The sequence below is a fragment of the Nicotiana attenuata genome, unplaced genomic scaffold, assembly GCF_001879085.1.
Source record: "Nicotiana attenuata strain UT unplaced genomic scaffold, NIATTr2, whole genome shotgun sequence".
Classification (NCBI taxonomy): Eukaryota; Viridiplantae; Streptophyta; class Magnoliopsida; order Solanales; family Solanaceae; genus Nicotiana; species Nicotiana attenuata.
In genome coordinates, this window is record NW_017670490.1 from 353648 (window position 1) to 373609 (window position 19962).

At 37.0% G+C, this 19962-nt stretch overlaps 1 protein-coding gene across 1 annotated transcript; it reads left to right on the top strand.

Moving 5' to 3' along the window:
* The first annotated feature begins 9 nt into the window (after positions 1-9).
* On the top strand, positions 10-5710 carry LOC109240159 (cytochrome P450 714A1-like). The gene is made up of 5 exons (XM_019406785.1): positions 10-409; positions 3526-3752; positions 3858-4120; positions 4238-4610; positions 5008-5710. Exons 1-5 carry the CDS (start codon positions 52-54, stop codon positions 5440-5442), a joined length of 1656 nt encoding a protein of 551 aa, XP_019262330.1. The 5' UTR covers positions 10-51; the 3' UTR covers positions 5443-5710.
* Positions 5711-19962: the final 14252 nt, after the last annotated feature.

The window sequence follows — 19962 nt, forward strand, 5'->3', positions numbered from 1 at the left end:
TTTATTATGTATAGAGTGTGTATCCAAAGAAAGGCGCAAGAAAAGCCAAAAATGAAGGCTGCAGCTTTTGTGCTACTCTCCCTCCTCCTCCTTCTTCCTCCTCTTCTAATTTCTTCTACTTTTTTGAAGAGCTTTGTTTCTTCAGTGGTGTTAATTATACTGGTTCTTGGTTTTGGAGTTTTTTATATATTTAATATTCTGTGGTTAAAGTCAGCTCAAAGACTTCGATGGAAGCTTCAGAAACAAGGAATTAATGGACCTAAACCATCTCTTTTATATGGAAATGTTCCTGAAATGCAGAAGATTCAAGCTGCTTCTCTTAAAGCTCCAGCCAACTATGATGAATTTGTGGCACATGATTATACCTCTTCTCTCTTCCCCTACTTTGAACAATGGCGAAAACTCTACGGTAATTAGATCTTTTTTATTACACTCCATCCTTTTATTCTTGGGAACCTTAGATTAACAGTAAAGTTAACTTTATATGATGTTTAAGTCATGCGTTTGAGTCGTAAAAATAATCAATAATACTTATATTAGAATAGATTATCTATGTTACATCTTTGAAGTGCGACCCTTTTCATTCTTTGGTTTCCGGGAAGATTCTTCTTTTTTTCTTATTCTTCTACTTTAGGGCTTGATTGATGGAAAGTTTTACGTCATTCCACGTGACTGATGCACATCATAAAGAAAAAGAACAAGGAAAAGATAACCGACCTTCCTGTCCAAAACAAAATAAAATAAAAAAAAGAGAGAAAAAAAGGAAAGATAGCAATAATTAGCTTGAAAGAAAGGAAAAAATGGATTGTTTCTGTACTTCAAAACTTCCAGGCTGTCACCAAGTATCGTGTCTTTAATGGAAGGAAAAAGGATTCTAAATTTTGTCCATTTTTTCTTTATTTTTATAAGAGAGTGCTTGCATAAAATCATGAGGAAAAAAATGAAGACAGAAATTCTTAACTAAACTTCAATTTGTTCCACTAAGATTTTGTATACAATTATGTTAGCACTTGAGTAGGCTTAGCCTTTCCATAGAGAAACTTTTAAGCAGCTGAAGGACTTTAATTCTCTCTCTCTCTCTTTTTTTTTTTTGCTAACAAAAATTAAACTTTTTTTATCAAAAGGCAGTAGCACAAATAGCATAGTCATTATAGATATTTTTGTATATAGCAAAAATAGTCCCTAAGTTAGCATGCTATATACTGTGAACTAAAAGATCTTAAAGCATTAAAAACTGTGATCAGAGTGATGTGCTGGCATCTTTGCTACTAGTTTGAATTATTATCTCTTATTGGTAGTACTTGCAGATCCAAAAAGAAAAAGAGAAAGAGAAAAAAAAAAAAGCAAGAAAAAGAGTAAAATCCAAAGCTTTAGCGAGAATGATTTCATCATATGCACCAATTGATGTCTTCTTGTGATTATTAAATTTTGGCCCTCTTGGCATTTTTCTATTCATCTCTTATTATTCAATACTTAATACAGTAACAAGGAAAATGGTTGTCATCACATACTTTTGCAGCTTTCTTTCACAATTTAATTTGAAGAATAAATATAAGTAGCCACACTAAATAGCTTAAACTAAATATAGCTGGGCGAGTGTCTATTATATATATGCATATATAATCTTTGTGTAAAATGCGTAATAAGCATGTATAATTAGTGTATAATCTATATATACGGTCTATCTATTTGTATGAAGATCCCATTTAATTTCTTCTAGATGCGCATGGCACATTTGGGTTGATGACAATATAAGTCATTTTCATTTACTTTACCCCGGGGAAATAATTAAGAAGGCATGGGTTAGACAACTGTATATTCCTAAGGCGTTATATATAGTGATTGAATTAGACATACATTCCAATTGCGGACTGCATTATTGTTATGTTAAAATATGCAAACGACAATGAGATGATCGTATTATTTAATACTGTGGATCTATAATTGATTGCCACCAATATTAAATATTTTAAAGACATTTAAGTATTTGTCGGGATTGGACGGGAGAAAAGAACGTAACATATCAAATATTTTAGAAATATAAGAACGTAACATATCAAATATTTTATCCTGTCTTACCTTTATTACGCATTTTTTAAAATTGTGTTTACATTCTTCTACATTTGTCCGTATTTTTCTCATCATTTCTATATACGTATTAACAAAAAGTACTTTGGGCTCTTCCTTAATTCTAAAAATATTTTTAAAAAATCAAAATATCTTATTTAAATACTACTATTAAACTTTAACTCTAACTAGATCCACTGGTTGGAAGTCAATGCATGATCCCAGTAATTTAATGAAGCAAGCTTATACTGAAGTTTTGACCAAGCTGTGGTACATGTAATTAATATCTTCAGTAAATATAAGTCAGATTTTTGGCCATTGGCCACGTGATATCCTTAATCCACGGACAGATCTAGTCACTAGATCTCTAAGATTAATGGACTAATAAATTGTAGCTAAAGTAGGATAGAAATTAACATCAAATCGAAGAGAATATGGCGTGCAAAATTTTACATGATCAAATATATTTGAAATAAAAATATCAACTTATTACTGTAATGTTCAATTAGCATGTTAGATATGTTAAAAAGAGTTACATTTTCATGTTGGTGCAAATTAAGTTTATCCATAAAAAATCTAGTCGAAAGTAGGTCTAGTGACCTGCCTAATGTAAGGTCAAAATTTGAGGACCTTTCCTATTTTGGTGTTATTATTAAATCAGACTTTCCTTTCAATGTGACAATTGACTAGATTGGTGGGTCATAGTTAAAAGACACATGTAAGATTGAGTACAACATTCCTCATTTACAAGTTGTCCAATTGAGGTAGGAGTTAGAGCTAGAATAGAGATTTAGGGAACACATGGACAGTAATAGTGTAACAACATGTGCTTCTTCACTGTTACTACTTTTGGCATGTACTTGTATAGTTGCATTAGAGTTGTGACACGAAGGGTGGACTACCTCTCATATAGTTGTTGGCCTTACCCACCCCCTCGTTGCTTTTGACGAAGCTGAAAGTTCATGAGCAAGTGAATGAACGAGCCATGTTCCTAAAAGAAAATGTCCCTCTTTGTTTTCTTTGCGGGTCAAAGAGAAGGATTAACAATCTTCTAGATTGACAAATTTCTGAAGGAGTGCACATGATTTCTTAAGCGCATACCACATGCGACTGGAAAAAGAAATTAAAAAGCTTTATAAGGTATATATTACACAAACTCATATGGTACGCGCGTTTTGGGTGCGCTCGATGATAGCACAGCCCGAGGGACAAATCCGTGAGTTCTACTACGCCATAGAGAACAATAGTTGCCTTGGGATTAGGTTATGACAGAGCTCTTTTATGAATTTTAACCATTAGTGTTAGACAAGTTTCATTTCATATGTTAGTTAAAAATTCAAATCATTTATCCGAGGCTAATAACCTCAATGCCTACTTCAAATTGAAATAATCTGCGTAACTGATTTTTGTCGCCCTTATTTTATGTACTGAGTTTTTTGCTTGTGTGATTAACTGCAGGTCCTATATATACATATACAACAGGAAACAAGCAACATTTGTACGTGAACCAACCGGAGCTAGTAAAAGAAATGAACCAAAGTAAAAGCCTGGATTTAGGGAAGCCTTCTTATGTCACCAAAAGACTTGCCCCTATACTTGGTAATGGTATTTTGAGGTCTAATGGCCACATTTGGGCCATGCAGAGGAAAATTGTAGCGCCCGAATTCTTCATGGACAAGGTCAAGGTAATCGACGAAGAAAAGAAAATAAACAGAAACTTAATACTACTAATATAGAATAAATAATGGTTGGATTGGAAAAAATGAAACTTGAATACTATGAATTTACAGGGGATGGTGAGCCTGATGTTGCAATCAGCTGAGCTTTTGACAAGAAAATGGGATGAAAACATTGAAGCGGAAGGGAGTAAAATGGCGGAAATCAGCGTGGGAGAGGATCTGAGAAGTTATCTGAGAAGTTTTTCAGCAGATGTGATCTCAAGAGCTTGCTTTGGAAGCTCTTATTTCAAAGGCAAAAAGATTTTCTCAAAGCTTCGAACCCTTCAGAAAATCATATCAAACCAAAGTGTCCTCTTTGATTCTCCCGCATTGGGGTACATACATTCTCTCCCTCTCGTCCATATTATGTGCCTTTTAAGATTTTCGTATGTCTTAAACGAGTTTGTGTTTTTCTAAAACGTCAAATATTTGGGATTTGGACTATGTTATAGGTTTCTACCAAGTAGGCGGCAAAAGGAGATTGAGAACTTAGAGAAAGATATAGAGTCATTGATATGGGAAGCAGTGAAAGAAAGAGAAAGGGAATTCTTAGAGACATCCTCAAATGAGAAAGACTTGTTGCATTCGATACTCGAGGGAGCTATCAACGACGATAGTGTAGGCGAGAATTCGTCCAGGAAATTCATAGTTGACAATTGCAAGAACATATACTTTGCAGGTCATGAGTCCACTGGTGTTGCTGCATCATGGTGTCTCATGCTTCTGGCTTTGCATCCAGAATGGCAATCTCGTATACGTGACGAAATGGCTCAAATTTGCCCCGATGGCGTCCTAGATGCAGAGTCAGTCTCCAAAATGAAAATGGTACTCATCACATTTATCCTTCACTACTCAACCATATCATTCTAAATTACTAATATGTATTGAACTGTGTGACCATCTGGCCTAAAAACTTAAACTGTTAGAGAGGTTGCAGTTTTAATTACTTTTATGTCTCAACGATCAGTATATAAGAATTACACTTGATATGAAGGTGACAATGGGCATTCAAGAAGTGTTGTTTCTGTATCATTCTAAAATCAATTGAAATTGTATATACTGACTGCATAAAGAATTTTTACAATATCGATGTATTTCAGGTTATTAAGTCTCACTTGTTATAAATGGACAGTTACCTGTAGTTACTTTTTAGGTGACGTGCATAGAAGTTAAAGTCTTCTAAAATTTTGATTTGCATCTAATACTAGAACTTGATATGAAGGTGACAATGGTTATTCAAGAAGCGATGCGTTTGTATCCGCCAGCAGCATTTGTGTCAAGGGAGGCATTGGAAGATACACAGATTGGTCGCATTGTAGTGCCAAAAGGTGTATGCTTGTGGACTTTGATCCCAACACTGCATCGTGACCCTGAGATATGGGGACGAGACGCCAATGAATTTAAGCCAGAGAGATTTGAGAATGGAGTTTCGGGTGCTTGTAAATCGCCACAAGTTTATATCCCATTTGGACTAGGTCCTCGCCTCTGCTTAGGTAAGAATTTTGCGATGGTGGAACTCAAGATTGTGATTTCACTTATCATTTCCAAGTTTCGCTTCTCCCTTTCTCCAAAATACAAGCACTCGCCAGCTTATAGGATGATTGTAGAACCAGGCCAAGGAGTGCACATTGTTGTTGAGAGATTGAAACAAGGCTGACAATGGTTTATATGCTTTAGCATCAGCACACTCTTGCTCTTATTTCCCCCTTCTTTTTATTCCTTTCAGCTAGTGTTAAAGTGTAAATGTCGATGCATAAATGATTACATAGTTGTGTGATACTTAGATGAGTAGACTTTTTCCCTTGTTCACTAACATGAAAAATGGTCTCTGGATGGGATAGTGATTTTTGGATAGAGCATTGTCCTCTAATTGCTATATTCTTCTTTATAATAAAAAGTAGAGAATTAATAGTTCGTCGAACAAACTGTTTCCTATGTCATCACTTGAAAATAATCTCAGTTGGTCTTTTTGGTTTTAATTAGTTACCTAAAGATCCTTTTTACTTTCTAAAATATAGATATTCTTGTCAAGAGGAGCAAGACATTGCTGAACACAAGAAAAAGTGGAGAAGCTGGAAGCTAAAACCTTTTGAATCTATGTAAATTTTCACAGTAAATAAAAAAAATCATACATAGACTAGTAGTGTTAAAAAATTATAGTTATTCATCCATATTATCCACTAAAAAATAGATTGAATAATGAACATCTTAGAAATGAGTCAAATATGAATAAGATCCATATTATCCACTTAAAAAATGGATAACCAATGAGTTTAATTTTGACATTTGTAAAAACTCAAATTGGGGGTTCCAAAGATGATTGTATTCAAGAAGTCATGGATAATATGAATATCCATATTATCCGTTTTCGTGGAATATTGTTTGCAGTACAGGCATAAACCGGTGGATAAATTACTTTCGAGTGGACCCTGAGTTGTCATTGGAGATAATCAACTGATAGGGATATACTTCGTGAAAACATTTCCATACACATGATAAATAGGTATGGTGACGGAGAATCTCCTTGACGGATTCCTCTCGATGGTGTAAAAAATGGGGTACGTGTACCATTAATAAGGATGGAAGTGGAGGTAGTAGTAACACATGACATGATTAATCTAATCATAGGCAGCGGAATGTTGAAATAAAGTAGTATTTTCCTAATAAAAGACCATTCCAGTCTATCGAAGGCTTTTTCAAGATCTAATTTTAATAACACATAGTTAGACTTACCTTTTATTTTTCCAAAGTGATTTAGAGTTTCTTAAACAATTATGGCATTATCAGAAACTCTCTTACCCTGCTGAAAGCTTGTTTGCATTGGGCCTATTATTGAGGAGATGATTGGTTTAAGTCAGTTGACTAAAATTTTACTGATAAGTTTATAAACTGTTACATAGACTAATAGGACGATATTGCCGAATTGTATGTGCATGCCTGACTTTTGGTATTAGGCATAGGTAGGTCTGATTAATATTTGATGGGATGATTTTGGTATTGAAAATTTCATGGCAAAATTGTTTAACTTTAGTACCGACTTCATGCCAGTATTTTTTGTAAAAGAAGGGATGCAACCCATCAGGCCCCGGAGCTTTATAAGGTTTAAAGCTATGAAGGGCACTAGTAATTTAATTATCATGTAGAGGCTATTGCAGTGCTTGAAAAGCAGTATCACTTAGTAAACAAGAATTAGAGTTGTTGTGAGTGTTAAGGGATTGAGATTGATCAGTGGTAAATAAATTTTGGTAGTAGGTTTTAATTTGATGTTGGAGTTCATCTTGGTCAAAAGTCCAATTGCCAACGGAATCTTTTAGAGAAGTTATTCGATTTTTTCTTCGTCTATGAAGTGTTGACATATGAAAAAAAAATTTATTAGCGTCTCCCTCGTTTAACCAAGATAATCTAGATTTTAATTTCCAAAAGTTTTCTTCCAGCCGAAGAATGTTACTAAACTCTTGTGTTAATTGCGTTTCCAGATTTTAGAGAAAAACACTAGTTGGATAATGAATGGAAGATTGAATTCCTGTTAGTCTAGCTAGGATTTTTTTGCGATGAAATATATTTCCAAAAGTATGGTTATTCCATTTAGAGGCAGCTTCCTGGAAGTTACTAGTAGTATCCAGTAGGGTGGAGTTATTAGCCCAAATTTGACGTACTAGATGGGGAAATTCGGGGTGTGTAGCCCACATGGTTTCAAATCTAAAAACCTTATGAAGAAGAGGGCGCCTGGCTTCTAAGGTAATTAATAGAGGACTATGGTCCGAGTATGTTCTAGGTAGGTGTTGTACTGTGGCTTCAGGGTATAGAGTTAACCAATCGTAATTAGCCAAAAAACGATCCAGTCGTTCTAGAATGGTGTGACCATGTCTACGTTTATTAATCCATGTGAAACGACTGCCTTTAAAGCCCGAATCAATGAGATTACAATAGTTTATACAATTTGCAAATTGATCAGCTGAAGAAGAGGGCGCCTGGCTTCTAAGGTAATTAATAGAGGACTATGGTCCGAGTATGTTCTAGGTAGGTGTTGTACTGTGGCTTCAGGGTATAGAGTTAACCAATCGTAATTAGCCAAAAAACGATCCAGTCGTTCTAGAATGGTGTGACCATGTCTACGTTTATTAATCCATGTGAAACGACTGCCTTTAAAGCCCGAATCAATGAGATTACAATAGTTTATACAATTTGCAAATTGATCAGCTCTGTTATTTCTAATAGGTAGCCCTCCCAGTTTTTCTCTTGCACAAAGTATTTCATTGAAATACCCCCTATTAGCCAAGGAATAGAAACAGTGCCATGCAAGTGCATTAAACTATGCCAAAGATCATTGCATATTTGATAAGAGTTGCTAGCATAAATTGTTGAAAGTAGCCATTTAGGTTTAGTGGGACATACTTGGACAAGACAATGTATCTCTTGCTCAGACATCCTAAGTTCTTCCATAGTAATTAGAGCATCATTCCAAATTACAGCCAGACCTCCTATGAGACCATTAGCAGGCACTTGTGACATGTTAGTGAAATTGAAGGCTTCACAAAGCCTTTCATGATCTTGCATGTGAGTCTCTAAAAGAATAGCAAGGACTGGCCTATGGTTGTCTAGTAATGCCCTAAATTGGCGCCTAAACTCTGGATTATGGGAACCCCTGCAATTCCATACGAGAAAATTCATTATATTATTGGAGGGGTTGGCTGGAACTGGCTGAGTTGGCATAAAGGGAGTCACAACAGGAGTTGTTGTCTGAGCCTGAGCCAGGACTGGGTTCATCTGACAAAGGGTGGGTATTATGACCATGGCATATTTCCCCGCCTCGCGATTTGTTGTTACCCGAAAATTTAGACTGCATGAAGTCAGTTCTCGCGGGCATTTGAGTGTAGAACTTTTTTCCGAACTGTTTCTTGAGGTTGTAAAGCTGGATTCCTTTTAGCCATAAGAACTCTGTCCTTGTTTCCCTCATTTCTGCCAAGATCGCCGCTAACTCCTGCCTTGTTTGTGTGTCTAGTGCGTTTGGAGAGGGTGGTGGTGTGTGAGGATGGCTGTCCTGTGGAGAGAGTGTTTCTATAGGACTGCCCGGATTGGCATAGGGAGAAAGAGGATTGAAGGAGAGTAGATTCTGGAACCAAGGAGCATAAATCTACCCCATGTGGTGGGGAGGATAGAAGGGGAGCAGATTCATCATGGTTGGGTTCGGTGGAAGAGTTGGTGGATGCATGGGGTACGTCCAATGATGTGGGTTGGAGGAGGAGGCTTGATGCTCCAAGAATAGAGGGGTCTGGGTGTTGTACCACTGATTCTGCGCATAGGCTTCCATCCCTAGCCTCATCCCCTCCGTTACTATCTCTGCTAGGTGTGTGGTGTTTTGGACTAGGTGTATTACCTCTTGGTTGTGAAGCTCTAGTGTGAAAATTAATGCATACCCTTGGAGCCCCATCTCCAACCACGACTGTAGAGGGAGGTCCATCGTGTGTGGTTGAGAGGTGTAGATTAGAGGTGTTGTGATGTGTGGAAGTTGAGGACCCTGCATGGTGAGCCTCGGGAGATGGAAGAATTGGTTGTTTGTGCGATCCCTAAGGAAAGTGTTGTGGTGGTTGATTGGGAAAGATGGGCATTGCATTGTTTATGGAAGTGGAAGAAGATGGTGCAATAGAGGTAATTTCTTGAGTTTGTAATTGCTTCTTATCTGTGGTAGGTGTTATAAGGAGTTCTGTGTTGCAAATGGTGGTAGAGCAAAGAGAAGAAGAAGGAGGTGACTGTGAGTTATTTGGAATGCCAAGATGGTTAGCACATGGAGCGTAATCATTTTGCGTGCATGGGAAATGCAATGGACTAGTGTAGTGTTGGCTATTGGGTACTGTGGCATGCAGTTTACTGTTACTGCTGCTGAGGTGTAATATAGAGGAGGAGGAAATGTGGAGTGGATTATCTGTGTTGGCTGATAATTGGTCATTAGGAACTATATTGGGATGAGGTAGAAGAGAAATCTGATGTGGTGTATTGGCAGTAGGAGACGTATGTGGTTCTTTACTTCAAGGTAGATTTTCAGATGGTGAATTATTTGGTACTGCAGGAGTAGGGGTAAAAATATTGTCATTGGTGGAGCTGGGCTGTGGGTCTATGACCAATGAATAATTAGAATTACAGGCATTTGGCTGCCCAACGGTTGGAGTAGGTTGAATTTTTGGGCCAGCCCTTGTTGGGCTTGTGACATTTAGGTGTGTTAAATTCCATTTGATGATCCATGTCAGCTATGGCATGGAATTTATTTTGAATTTGTTTAGTGGGCCTTGTAAGGTCTGATTATGGAAGGCATAGTTGGGTTGTGGAAGGCCCAATAGGGTTAGAGGACTTACTTGGAGGAGAGTGCTACCCTGGTTGCGCCGCCATCTGTGCCGCCTTACCTGTGTTGTGGGACCAACGTTATATCGTTGTGTAGATTTCCTTGGGAAAGTGACGGTTTTCCACTCATTCTCCTATGGAGGATCAGTGTTGTTTGAGCTTGAATGATTATCCAGTTGCTTAGTGAGAATATTAACCGTTTTTGGTTGTTGGAAAAAATAGCAATTCCAGTGGCATGCGCAAAACGGCCACATTTTGGACACAATAGATTAAGCCCTTCATAAAGAAGAATCTGGTTATGGTGGCCTATGTGTATGTGTGTTTTTAGAGGTTTTTTTAGTGGAACCTCAATGCATATACGTGCATATCTTCCTCCCGTAGTAGTGGAGGTGCATGCATCCACCTTTAATAGTTGTCCCAACTTAGAGCCAACCTTGTGTAGTATTTCTTGGTCATAAAATTCTGTGGGAAGCTCTGGTAAGCGGACCCAAATTGCTGAGTAGGTTAGTTGTGTGGATGATGCTATGAATTTGGGTACCCATTTACGAACAGACAAAAAATGGTTTAAGATGAACCATGGGCCTCCATGTAGAGCTTTTAGCATGTTTTCTTCCTTTTGAAACTTAATAAGAAAGAAGTCGGATCGAAGATCGATTAAGGGTAGATCTTCAGTCGGGTGCCATAGGGATGTTAATTTGTTTTTTAATAGTGTTAATGCAAATCCAACTTTTTCACTTAAGAAACACAAGCACAGGTAAGAAGCCATTTTATGAAAAAGATTTTGAAATGTACTTTTGAATAAGTATGGACTATCAAAATACCAGAGAGCTCTGCGATTAATTGGTTTATACTTACAAATATAGGTTAATTTCTTCTTAATCTAGTCTATAAACAGCACATGCATGTACATATACAGCTCTACCAGTCGATATACTCTACCTCAAAAGTTATATATAGAAAAATACAAAAATGAGCATATAGTGTTCACTCTGTAGGAAAGGTAATACACAAAAATATTAAACATAGTTGAAGATGAAAAAGCTTTTCAGAATAAACCCAACTGAGAGTAAATCTACTAAAAAAAGCATGCAGGGAAAAATCTTGTAAGGACAAAAATTTAAAAAAATTTACAAGATCAACCAAAAGCAAAAGCCCAAAAAAGAGAAGATAAATTTTACGGACAAGAAAAAAACCAATTGAGAGGTAATTTGCTATTGACCAAAATATTCCCCCAAAAGTGTAAAATCAATATTTATACCCAAATCAACCAAAAAAAATAGAGCAAAAACGGAGAAAATTTATGGAATCCATAATGCTAGCAAGAGTCTAGGAAGCCAAAGAGGAAAGATAAATTTTTATTTCTGATGAAGTTCTGATGGTGGAACCTTGAGGAGAGAAAGAAAAAAGGTTTTCGTTGCTTTTGGTATCACATTAATGGAAAATAGTGTAGTAAAATCTACATAGAGACAGAAAGATAGAAAACAGTACAGTTAGATAGAGATGAAATTTAGTGCAAGAACCACAGAGTAACTGCGCTCACCAAAAGGCCAAAAAGTCACAAAGGCACAACAGTTGAGACCGAAAGTCAAGCGAAGAACATAGACTCAGAAAGAAGATTGAAAGAGGATTGAAAGAAAATTTCTGGAAACAAGGCAGGTGAGAGTTTCATCGTTATTTGGCAGTCAAGAGAGGTTGGTTATATGTTGTTTTTAATACTTCATAATAACTTGAAATCTTGATTACTTTTTCAATTAATTATTTAGAAATCTAATGTTTCCTTTTAGTTATCAAATTCGATTTGCATGCACATAGATGATTTTCTAACCAGGACATGAGATTTCGCGCAGTCTCTTTGACAGTGTGGCTTTGATTCAGATGCAGAATCTGTAAGCATAGCCACGGCATACTCCACCAGAGCCCTATCCCAATCTTTTGCTCTGAGAGGCTGCAAATGTTAAAGAGTCAAGATAGCAACAATGCACTAAGAAGCCAGGTCCCGTACCTGAACCGAATACAACAAAAAGAAAATGGGTCAATAGTCATTTTGAGTATTTATTTCAATCAAGTTTTATAGAGTGCTGATCAAGTATTTTCTCATTATTGCATATGTTGCAAATGACTAATAACTGCTAAGACTTCTTCCATCTATTCAAATTGTTCAAAATCTATAATACGAAAAGAAAGTACTCTTTTTTGTTAAAATAAAAGAATTTTTTTTTTTATATAACATGAAAAGAAAGTACTCATCTTGTGAAAAAAAAATACTTTTTCTACATCATGAAAAGAAATTACTTATTTTGTTGAAATAAAAGAAAATACTTTTTTTACATCATAAAAATAAATTGTTGAAATGAAAAATAAAATACTTTATCTACAATATGAAAAGTAAGTACTCTAAGGGTTTGGGGGTAGGGTGGGAGTTGGGGTGATGGGTTTGGGGTTGGTGGGAAGTTCTAATTTTACTACTTTTTTATTATTCTATTCTTTGTTAGTATTATTAGTGAAAACTGAATTAGCATCCCTTCTTGTTCGACTGCCATCTTCCTTCAAAATGGCAGGGAGGATTTCTCATTTATAAACCTTTTTCGAAATTGGAAAAATGAAGTATATTGTCACGACCCTAAACCCGGTCGTGATGGCGCCCAACACAATGCTAGGCAAGTCAGACCACTACAACACTCTCAACCCTCGTACGAAGCTCATTACCAATTAATAGAGTAAAATTTCCAATTTAACATGATTACATTCCGTGATAGCAGTAAAAACAGTACGGAAAGCCATAAGAATACCAATACAACTTCCAAAAGATCTGGTGGCACGAGTCGAGCCTCTAAATACAAATGAGTAGCAGCCTATACATGTGAGGTCTAGAATGCGGAAATAAAAGGGATAAGGGGAGAAATCGGGTCCTGCGGACGCCAGGCAGCTACCTCGATAACTCCGGTGACAGTCTGGACAGCAGCAAAACAACTCTACTAAGCCTCCGGGATACCTGTATCTGCACACATGGTGCAGAGAGTAAATTGAGTACTCCGACTCAGTGAGTAATAGCAATAAATAACGACTGAGGATAAGAAAACTCGTAAAAAGCACTAAGCAGTTCTATATCAAAGCAGTAAGAACATTTAAACAGCAACTGAATGAAGAAACCAGATAAAATCCTTTAAGCCAGTACTCAACTCATTTACTCCTCACGATAACCGAAATCATAATTATACCGCTGCGGCGTGCCCGATCCATATAGTATACTGATGCGGCGTGCAGCCCGATCCATATATATATATATATATATATATATATACTACTGCGGCGTGCAGCCCGATCCAATAATAATAGTCGACTGCGCTCACTGGGGGTGTGCAGACTCCGGAGGGGCTCCTTCAGCCCAAGCGCTATACTACTGCGGCGTGCAGTCCGATCCATATAAATATACTACTGCGGCGTGCAGCTCGATCCGTATAAATATATATACTGCTGCGGCGTGCAGCCCGATCCGTATAAATATATATACTGCTGCGGCGTGCAGCCCGATCCAATACGTATCAAATACCCTCACAACGGGGTTCTCAACCCCTCTCAGTCAATATAAACTTAGCCCCTCGGGCATACTAAGATAGGATAGGGACTCCAGCCCACATGTTACTCTCATTTTTGGTTTAGCTATTTAGAGCCAGTTCGTATTTTATTAAGCGATTAAAAACATGACTGAGGGTATGATTTTTACCGAGTAAAGTGAGGTTGATCAGTACAAATACCCCTAAGGGTTCTACAGGTCGGCACAAAGCCCCAAACATGGCAACTAGCCCAAACTAACATTATATTAATTAAGCCTCAGTCAAAATACAATAGAATCAGCAATCGGGATGGACCAGGTCCAAATCCCCAATAGTAATGGACCTCACGCTCATCATGCGGCGTGTGTCTCACCTCAACATAGCACTACGTTGTGCAATTCCGGGGTTTCAAACCCTCAGGACATCATTTATAACCATTACTCACCTCAAGCTGGCCAAAGTCCTAGCTCGCTATGCCCTTGCCTCGCAAATCAACCTCCTCGTGCGTAGAATTTGGTCAAAACCACAAGGAATACATTACAATAGGCTAAGGGAACATAACCCAATCGAAAAGACTCGAGAATTATCAAAAATCACAAAGTTGGCAAAATCCGAGCCCCGGGCCCACTTCTCGAAAAATTACAAAATTCACATCACCGGATTCCTCGTCTCGTCACGAGTCTATACATATCAAATTTACCAAAATCCGAGCTCAATTGCTCCCTCAAATCCCAAATTTTCATTTCAAAAGTCAAGCCCTAGTTCTTCCAATTTTACTCAAATTTCCATGAATTTAAGGGTTGGTTCTTCAATAAAATGATATTTCTACGCCATAGGACTCACCTCCAATCGATTCCCAGTCAAAACTCTCTTTAAACCTCGTCAAAAGCTCTCAAGGATACTCAACAATGGTGGAAATGGGACTTGGTTCGCGGATGAAATGTTATAAAAAAAACCCTTCTGTCCAGCTATAATTTCTTCTATGCGATCGCGGCCCTAGGCTCGCGATCGCGATGAGCAAATTCCCAAGGCTTCAAAAACGTTCTATGCGAACGCGACAGGGGCTCCGCGATCGCGATGCTTCACTTTCCAAACCTACGCGAACGCGGTTCATGCGATGCGAACACGATGAATAAAATATGCTGGCCCCAAAATCCTCTTATGCGAACGCGGGCTATACCACGCGAACGCGAAGCTTCCGCTTCCAATGCTATGCGGACGCGTCCCAATGACTGCGATCGCGAAAGCCAAATCCCCTCTACAATAACTGCTGAAAACCTGCAACTTTTAAGAGCCAAACTTGGTCCGATTGACCATCCGAAATCACCCCGAGGCCCCCGGGACCTCAACCAAAAGCACCAACACATCCTAAAACATCATTCAAACTTTTTCCAATCATCAAAACACATCAAACAACGCTAAAACCATTAAATCACCTCGGATTCAAGCCTAAGTTTCTCAAAAACTTCCGAAATACGCATTTGATCAAAACCCAACCAAAACACCTCCGAATGACCTGAAATTTTGCACACACATCCAAAATCACCTAACGAAGCTACTGCAACTCTCGGAATTCCATTCCGACCCCCGGATCAAAATCTCACCTACCAACCGGAATTCGCCAAAATACTAACTTTGACAATTCAAGCCTAATTCTACACCGGACCTCCAAAATCAATTCCGATCGCACTCCTAAGTCACAAATCATCCCCCGAAGCTAACCGAATCACCGAAAATCACATCCGAGCCCTCTAACTCAATAGTCAACATCCGGTTGACTTTTCCAAAACAAGCCTTCCTTAAAGAGACTAAGTGTCTCATTTCCATCTAAAACCAATCCAATTCGACTCGATCACCTCAAATACCGATAATGAAGCATAGAGAAACATGAGATGGGGGAAACGGGGCGGCAACTCACGTGACGACGGGCCGGGTCATCACATATATAGACCTAATTTTGCTTTCACAAAGCTTCAAGATGTCAATTTTGAGAAAATAATTTGGGTTCAACAAATAGATTAGAACGATCCAACAAAAAGAGTACATACCAACATAATACCAATGGTAGAACGCAGATAAAGCTTTCTTATATAAATAATTTATCATGTCTCCCATCCCTTTCACCAATCGCATTATTGCTCGTCCAAGATATTGGGATAACTTTGACAAAATGCTGACAACCGTGGTAAACCAATTCCCTTTAGAGTTCACTTCCAAGTCATCGCCTTCAGTCTGGTTACTTTTTCCACGTGGATTGTCCTTAGCTACTGTTTAACCAAAATTTGGGATTTCGGTCAAAGCTTTATTTTAGAAGAACTCGGGCTACTGATAATCAAATATATAATGAATTAAAGAAATTGACTTCAATAAGCGGAAGAAAGCAAAATAAATCGGTATATTGCAATAGTATTTCGTGTCCTTACGAATGTTCAATCTTCCCCCTTTTATATCTATCTCGAAGTAATACGTTTTTCACTTTATCAAAATAGAGTCTTTATGGTAATTAATGGCATTAATGTAACGTTATAATTGGTAATCATAATTGATTCATTAAAAATTCCATAACGCCTTCCGTAATTAATGCCTATTAACTACCAATAATACGTATCTGTACCTCTTTTACTACAAAAGTTCATTCTTCTGATATAACTGCTGAATATCAATAGGTACGGGCTTTTGCCCTTCCTCTGCCCGTGCCTGTTGAAACTCGTGCTTTTTTACTTTGCCAATCAGTCACTTTTCTACTGGTCCACGTGTCATGATATATCACCTCGTATTTAATTCTATACACGAACTCAATTTTTCCCAATACAGCTACAGGCCCTGAATTCAGGGGTGCTAGAATTGCTGGCGCAACAAGTATAATGGCAGCAACCCGCTCAGGTGCTTCAAAATATGCTTCAACTGCTACAAGGGAACCAGCTGAGTGTCTGGTGTCTCATTAGTTACCAATAAGAATCAAATCTTTGAGAATGAAATAGGAAGAGCAAAGGAAGGAGGGCGATAATGCAACCAAAATGACAATTTGAAGTACATTATCCTCTCAATGGAAATCATGTATCTACTTCGTTTGACCAAGTAAATACACTTTCTAATAGTTGCAGAGACAGATGGGAGGGGAAGGGCAATGAAGATAATGATAGAGAATAATAACTTCTCATCATATAAAAGTTCATTGGAGAGTAGGCCAGTCATTCATTTGGGAACACATGTCTGATTTTCCACAACATCATTTTCACCTTTCCTTCCTTTTATACTTCTTTCATTTGTGGTGTAGCAGATGGACCATTATTTTGGCAACTGAGCTAGTGAAACTAATATAGAACTATAAGGATGCTAATTCAGTTTTCACTGCAATTATTTCAAGCTAAATAGAGTCACATCCATAACATGTTCATGAGGGAGATTGTGGGGGGAAAACTATAAATTAGAACTTACCCCACTAGAGTTGCCTTCTCAGTTGCTAAGAAGTCAATGAAGTATAGAGTAGCCAGCACGGAAAATACCATAGAGTTAGGATTAAAGGGTCTGGTGTCTTCACTTCCCTGAAATGAATGGTTGACATGATTCAGCTTGAAGTCAACCCAAAGGCTGGTCTGTCAAAGGCCAAATTTTTTGATCCTGTGACCTGTAACTCGGTTCCATGAATAAATAGAGGCACCAAATCCATGTAACAATATCATGGGAATGTTCACTTTCTTATTGGCATTAGGAGATCGAGAACTATCCCCTTCTTCTGACAAGTTTGTAGCAAGTGATTCTGAATCATATATCTTGTGGTGTATCTGTACTCCTTTAAACTCGCAAAAGCAACTATCAGGATCTGCTAGAAGAGCTGGATCTTGTAATTCATCTTGATCTATTCCTGCTATCTGCTTTTTCTGCTTTGGCCTTGTCTCAGGTAGTTGTTCTGGATTAACTTAGAAAAATAAAGAGACGGATAAGATGAAAAGAACGAAGACTCCCAGCTTTATCAATTTTCTCAGCTACTTCTAAATACCAACAAAAATCTGATTGAACTCCCATATGTTCCATTTAGCGTTAGCAGTTCTCCAGCATTGCTTAGCCTCTAATAACAGACTTGATATTACTCTTACATTTTTTTAGTTGACTTCTCAGGAGGAAATAGATTGGTAAACAAGCATTCAATTGCTGAAAGTTAATTTGCACTATAGAGCATTTATATATATATATATATATATATATATATACTAGTATCTATAAACGTGTGTTGCACGTTAATAATGACACATGATGGTATGAATATTTATTTATATGAAGGAAAAATAAATTTAATTAATGAGAAAAATTTTATATTTAATACTACAACAATCATCTAAATGCCGAAACATATTGTTAGATTAGCATCATACGTGAATTCAAAATGAAAGGATACTATCATAAATTACATAAAATCAATTTTAGTCATGTTAAGTAGATATTATGTATTGTACTTTAAAGGTATCTAATGTGATGGTATGTTACCGAATACTTCTTTATAGATGATTTTTTTTGTATATGTTTCCTTTTAATGCTTTGATTGCTCTGCCATAACCAGAACCACATATGGATATCTCTCTTGAAAGTGCAACATATAGTTATTCTTGTAAGAAAATATATTGTGGTAAATATAGTTCAATATTTAGGATGTTTGTCCTTGTGCTTTATTTATTATAACTACAAAACATAAACATACTGAAAATTACTTCACACATATTTAAAAAGATATTCTTTAGTTTCGGAAGACGAAAGTTGAATTCGGGGATAAACACATACTTAGAAGTACGTTGATCAGTATCATAAGTTCTACATATATGTCGTTATTATCAAAACTTCTATATACCGTATGTATATTATTACATAAGCTATTCAGCGGATCTAAGTTTACAGTAGCATGACGGTCATATTTTTCTTCAAAATCAACCTGTATACAATGGAAGATCAATTTTAGCTTAGTCTATTATATATATGGTGACACTAACATAGGTAAGAAATAATGAACTTGACAACAAACATGTACGGTAGAAGGCCATTTGGTACTAAAGTATTTAAGTATTCTTCTTGGTAGTTATTGTTGGTATCATCTTCTGCTGAGTCAAAATTGAAAAATATTTTATTTTTACCATAAAACTTAGCAATCGACCTTTTATTTAGTTGATCAACATATAGCTCTTTAATTTCTATCATGCAATTTGCACAAATTGCATTTTAATCTAATGATGAAAATATTTTTCTTATTAAATGCACTATTATTACCGTTGGGATTGATAACCAAGTGTTCTAGAAGAACCAAATCATCTTTTATTGGATGCTCTTCTTCATTTCCGACACGAAGCAAGAAGTCACTGAATGTTGGATCTGTTCTTACTATTATATTTCTTATCATTTGAATATTTTGTATTTGATGTCTTAAGTATAATTTTGGCAAGCTAGCTTTTACAGTTTTTGCTTTGGTCAATTTTGGAACTACTGATCGTACTTGAGAGAAATCACCTCCCAAACTATTACTTTTCTACCAAACGGTTCATCGATATCTAATATATCTCTAAAACTCTAGGCGATTGTTTCGATCACTTGACGCTTAGCCAAAAGTGTTTCATTCCATATTATCACTTTTGCTTTCCTTATAAATGTAGCACTATTGCTCTGATTTGATATATTTGTGATGGTTATTTCAGTTATTTGAAAAGGTATATCAAATCTAAAGTGAGTTGTACGACCTCATAATAAAATCGTTGCTTGTACACCACTTGTTCTTATTGCTAACAATATCATGTCTCTTGATATGACATTTGCAAGTAATGCATGACACAGGAATATTATTTTGATTCTGCCGGAGGCATCTATAAAGGATAATCCCGCTATACCAGAGTCGATTTTTTAAAGGCGAAATACATAAATGGCCCCTCCAAGTTGTCCACAACGGTCAGTTGAACACCTCAACTGAGACTATTTTCAGTTAAACACTTCAAGTGGCTATTAAGTAGGTCAAGTAAACACCTGAGTACAGCATACCATATGCGTGAGTTGCACTTGCCGATGACATGGCAAATGAACCAATCAAAAAATGACACGTGTAATTTTGCCATAAGAATTTGACACATGTAATTAACAAAAAAATACATGTAAAAAAAGAAAAATTCTTCTCCTAAACCAGCGTTCCTCCTTCCCCTAACTCTTCTTCCAAGCTTTCTCAAACCCTTCCCCTTACTCGTTGAACCCATCACCACCATTTCATCTGCAAAAAATTGGGCAAAGAAAAATTTAGATTGAACCTTGAAGGTTCT

Coding starts and splice junctions, on each gene's coding strand:
- LOC109240159 (XM_019406785.1), top strand. CDS start 52: ATGAAGGCTGCAGCTTTTGTGCTACTCTCCCTCCTCCTCCTTCTTCCT. Junction 4,121..4,237: donor TTTGATTCTCCCGCATTGGG/GTACATACATTC, acceptor ACTATGTTATAG/GTTTCTACCAAGTAGGCGGC. Junction 4,611..5,007: donor CAGTCTCCAAAATGAAAATG/GTACTCATCACA, acceptor CTTGATATGAAG/GTGACAATGGTTATTCAAGA.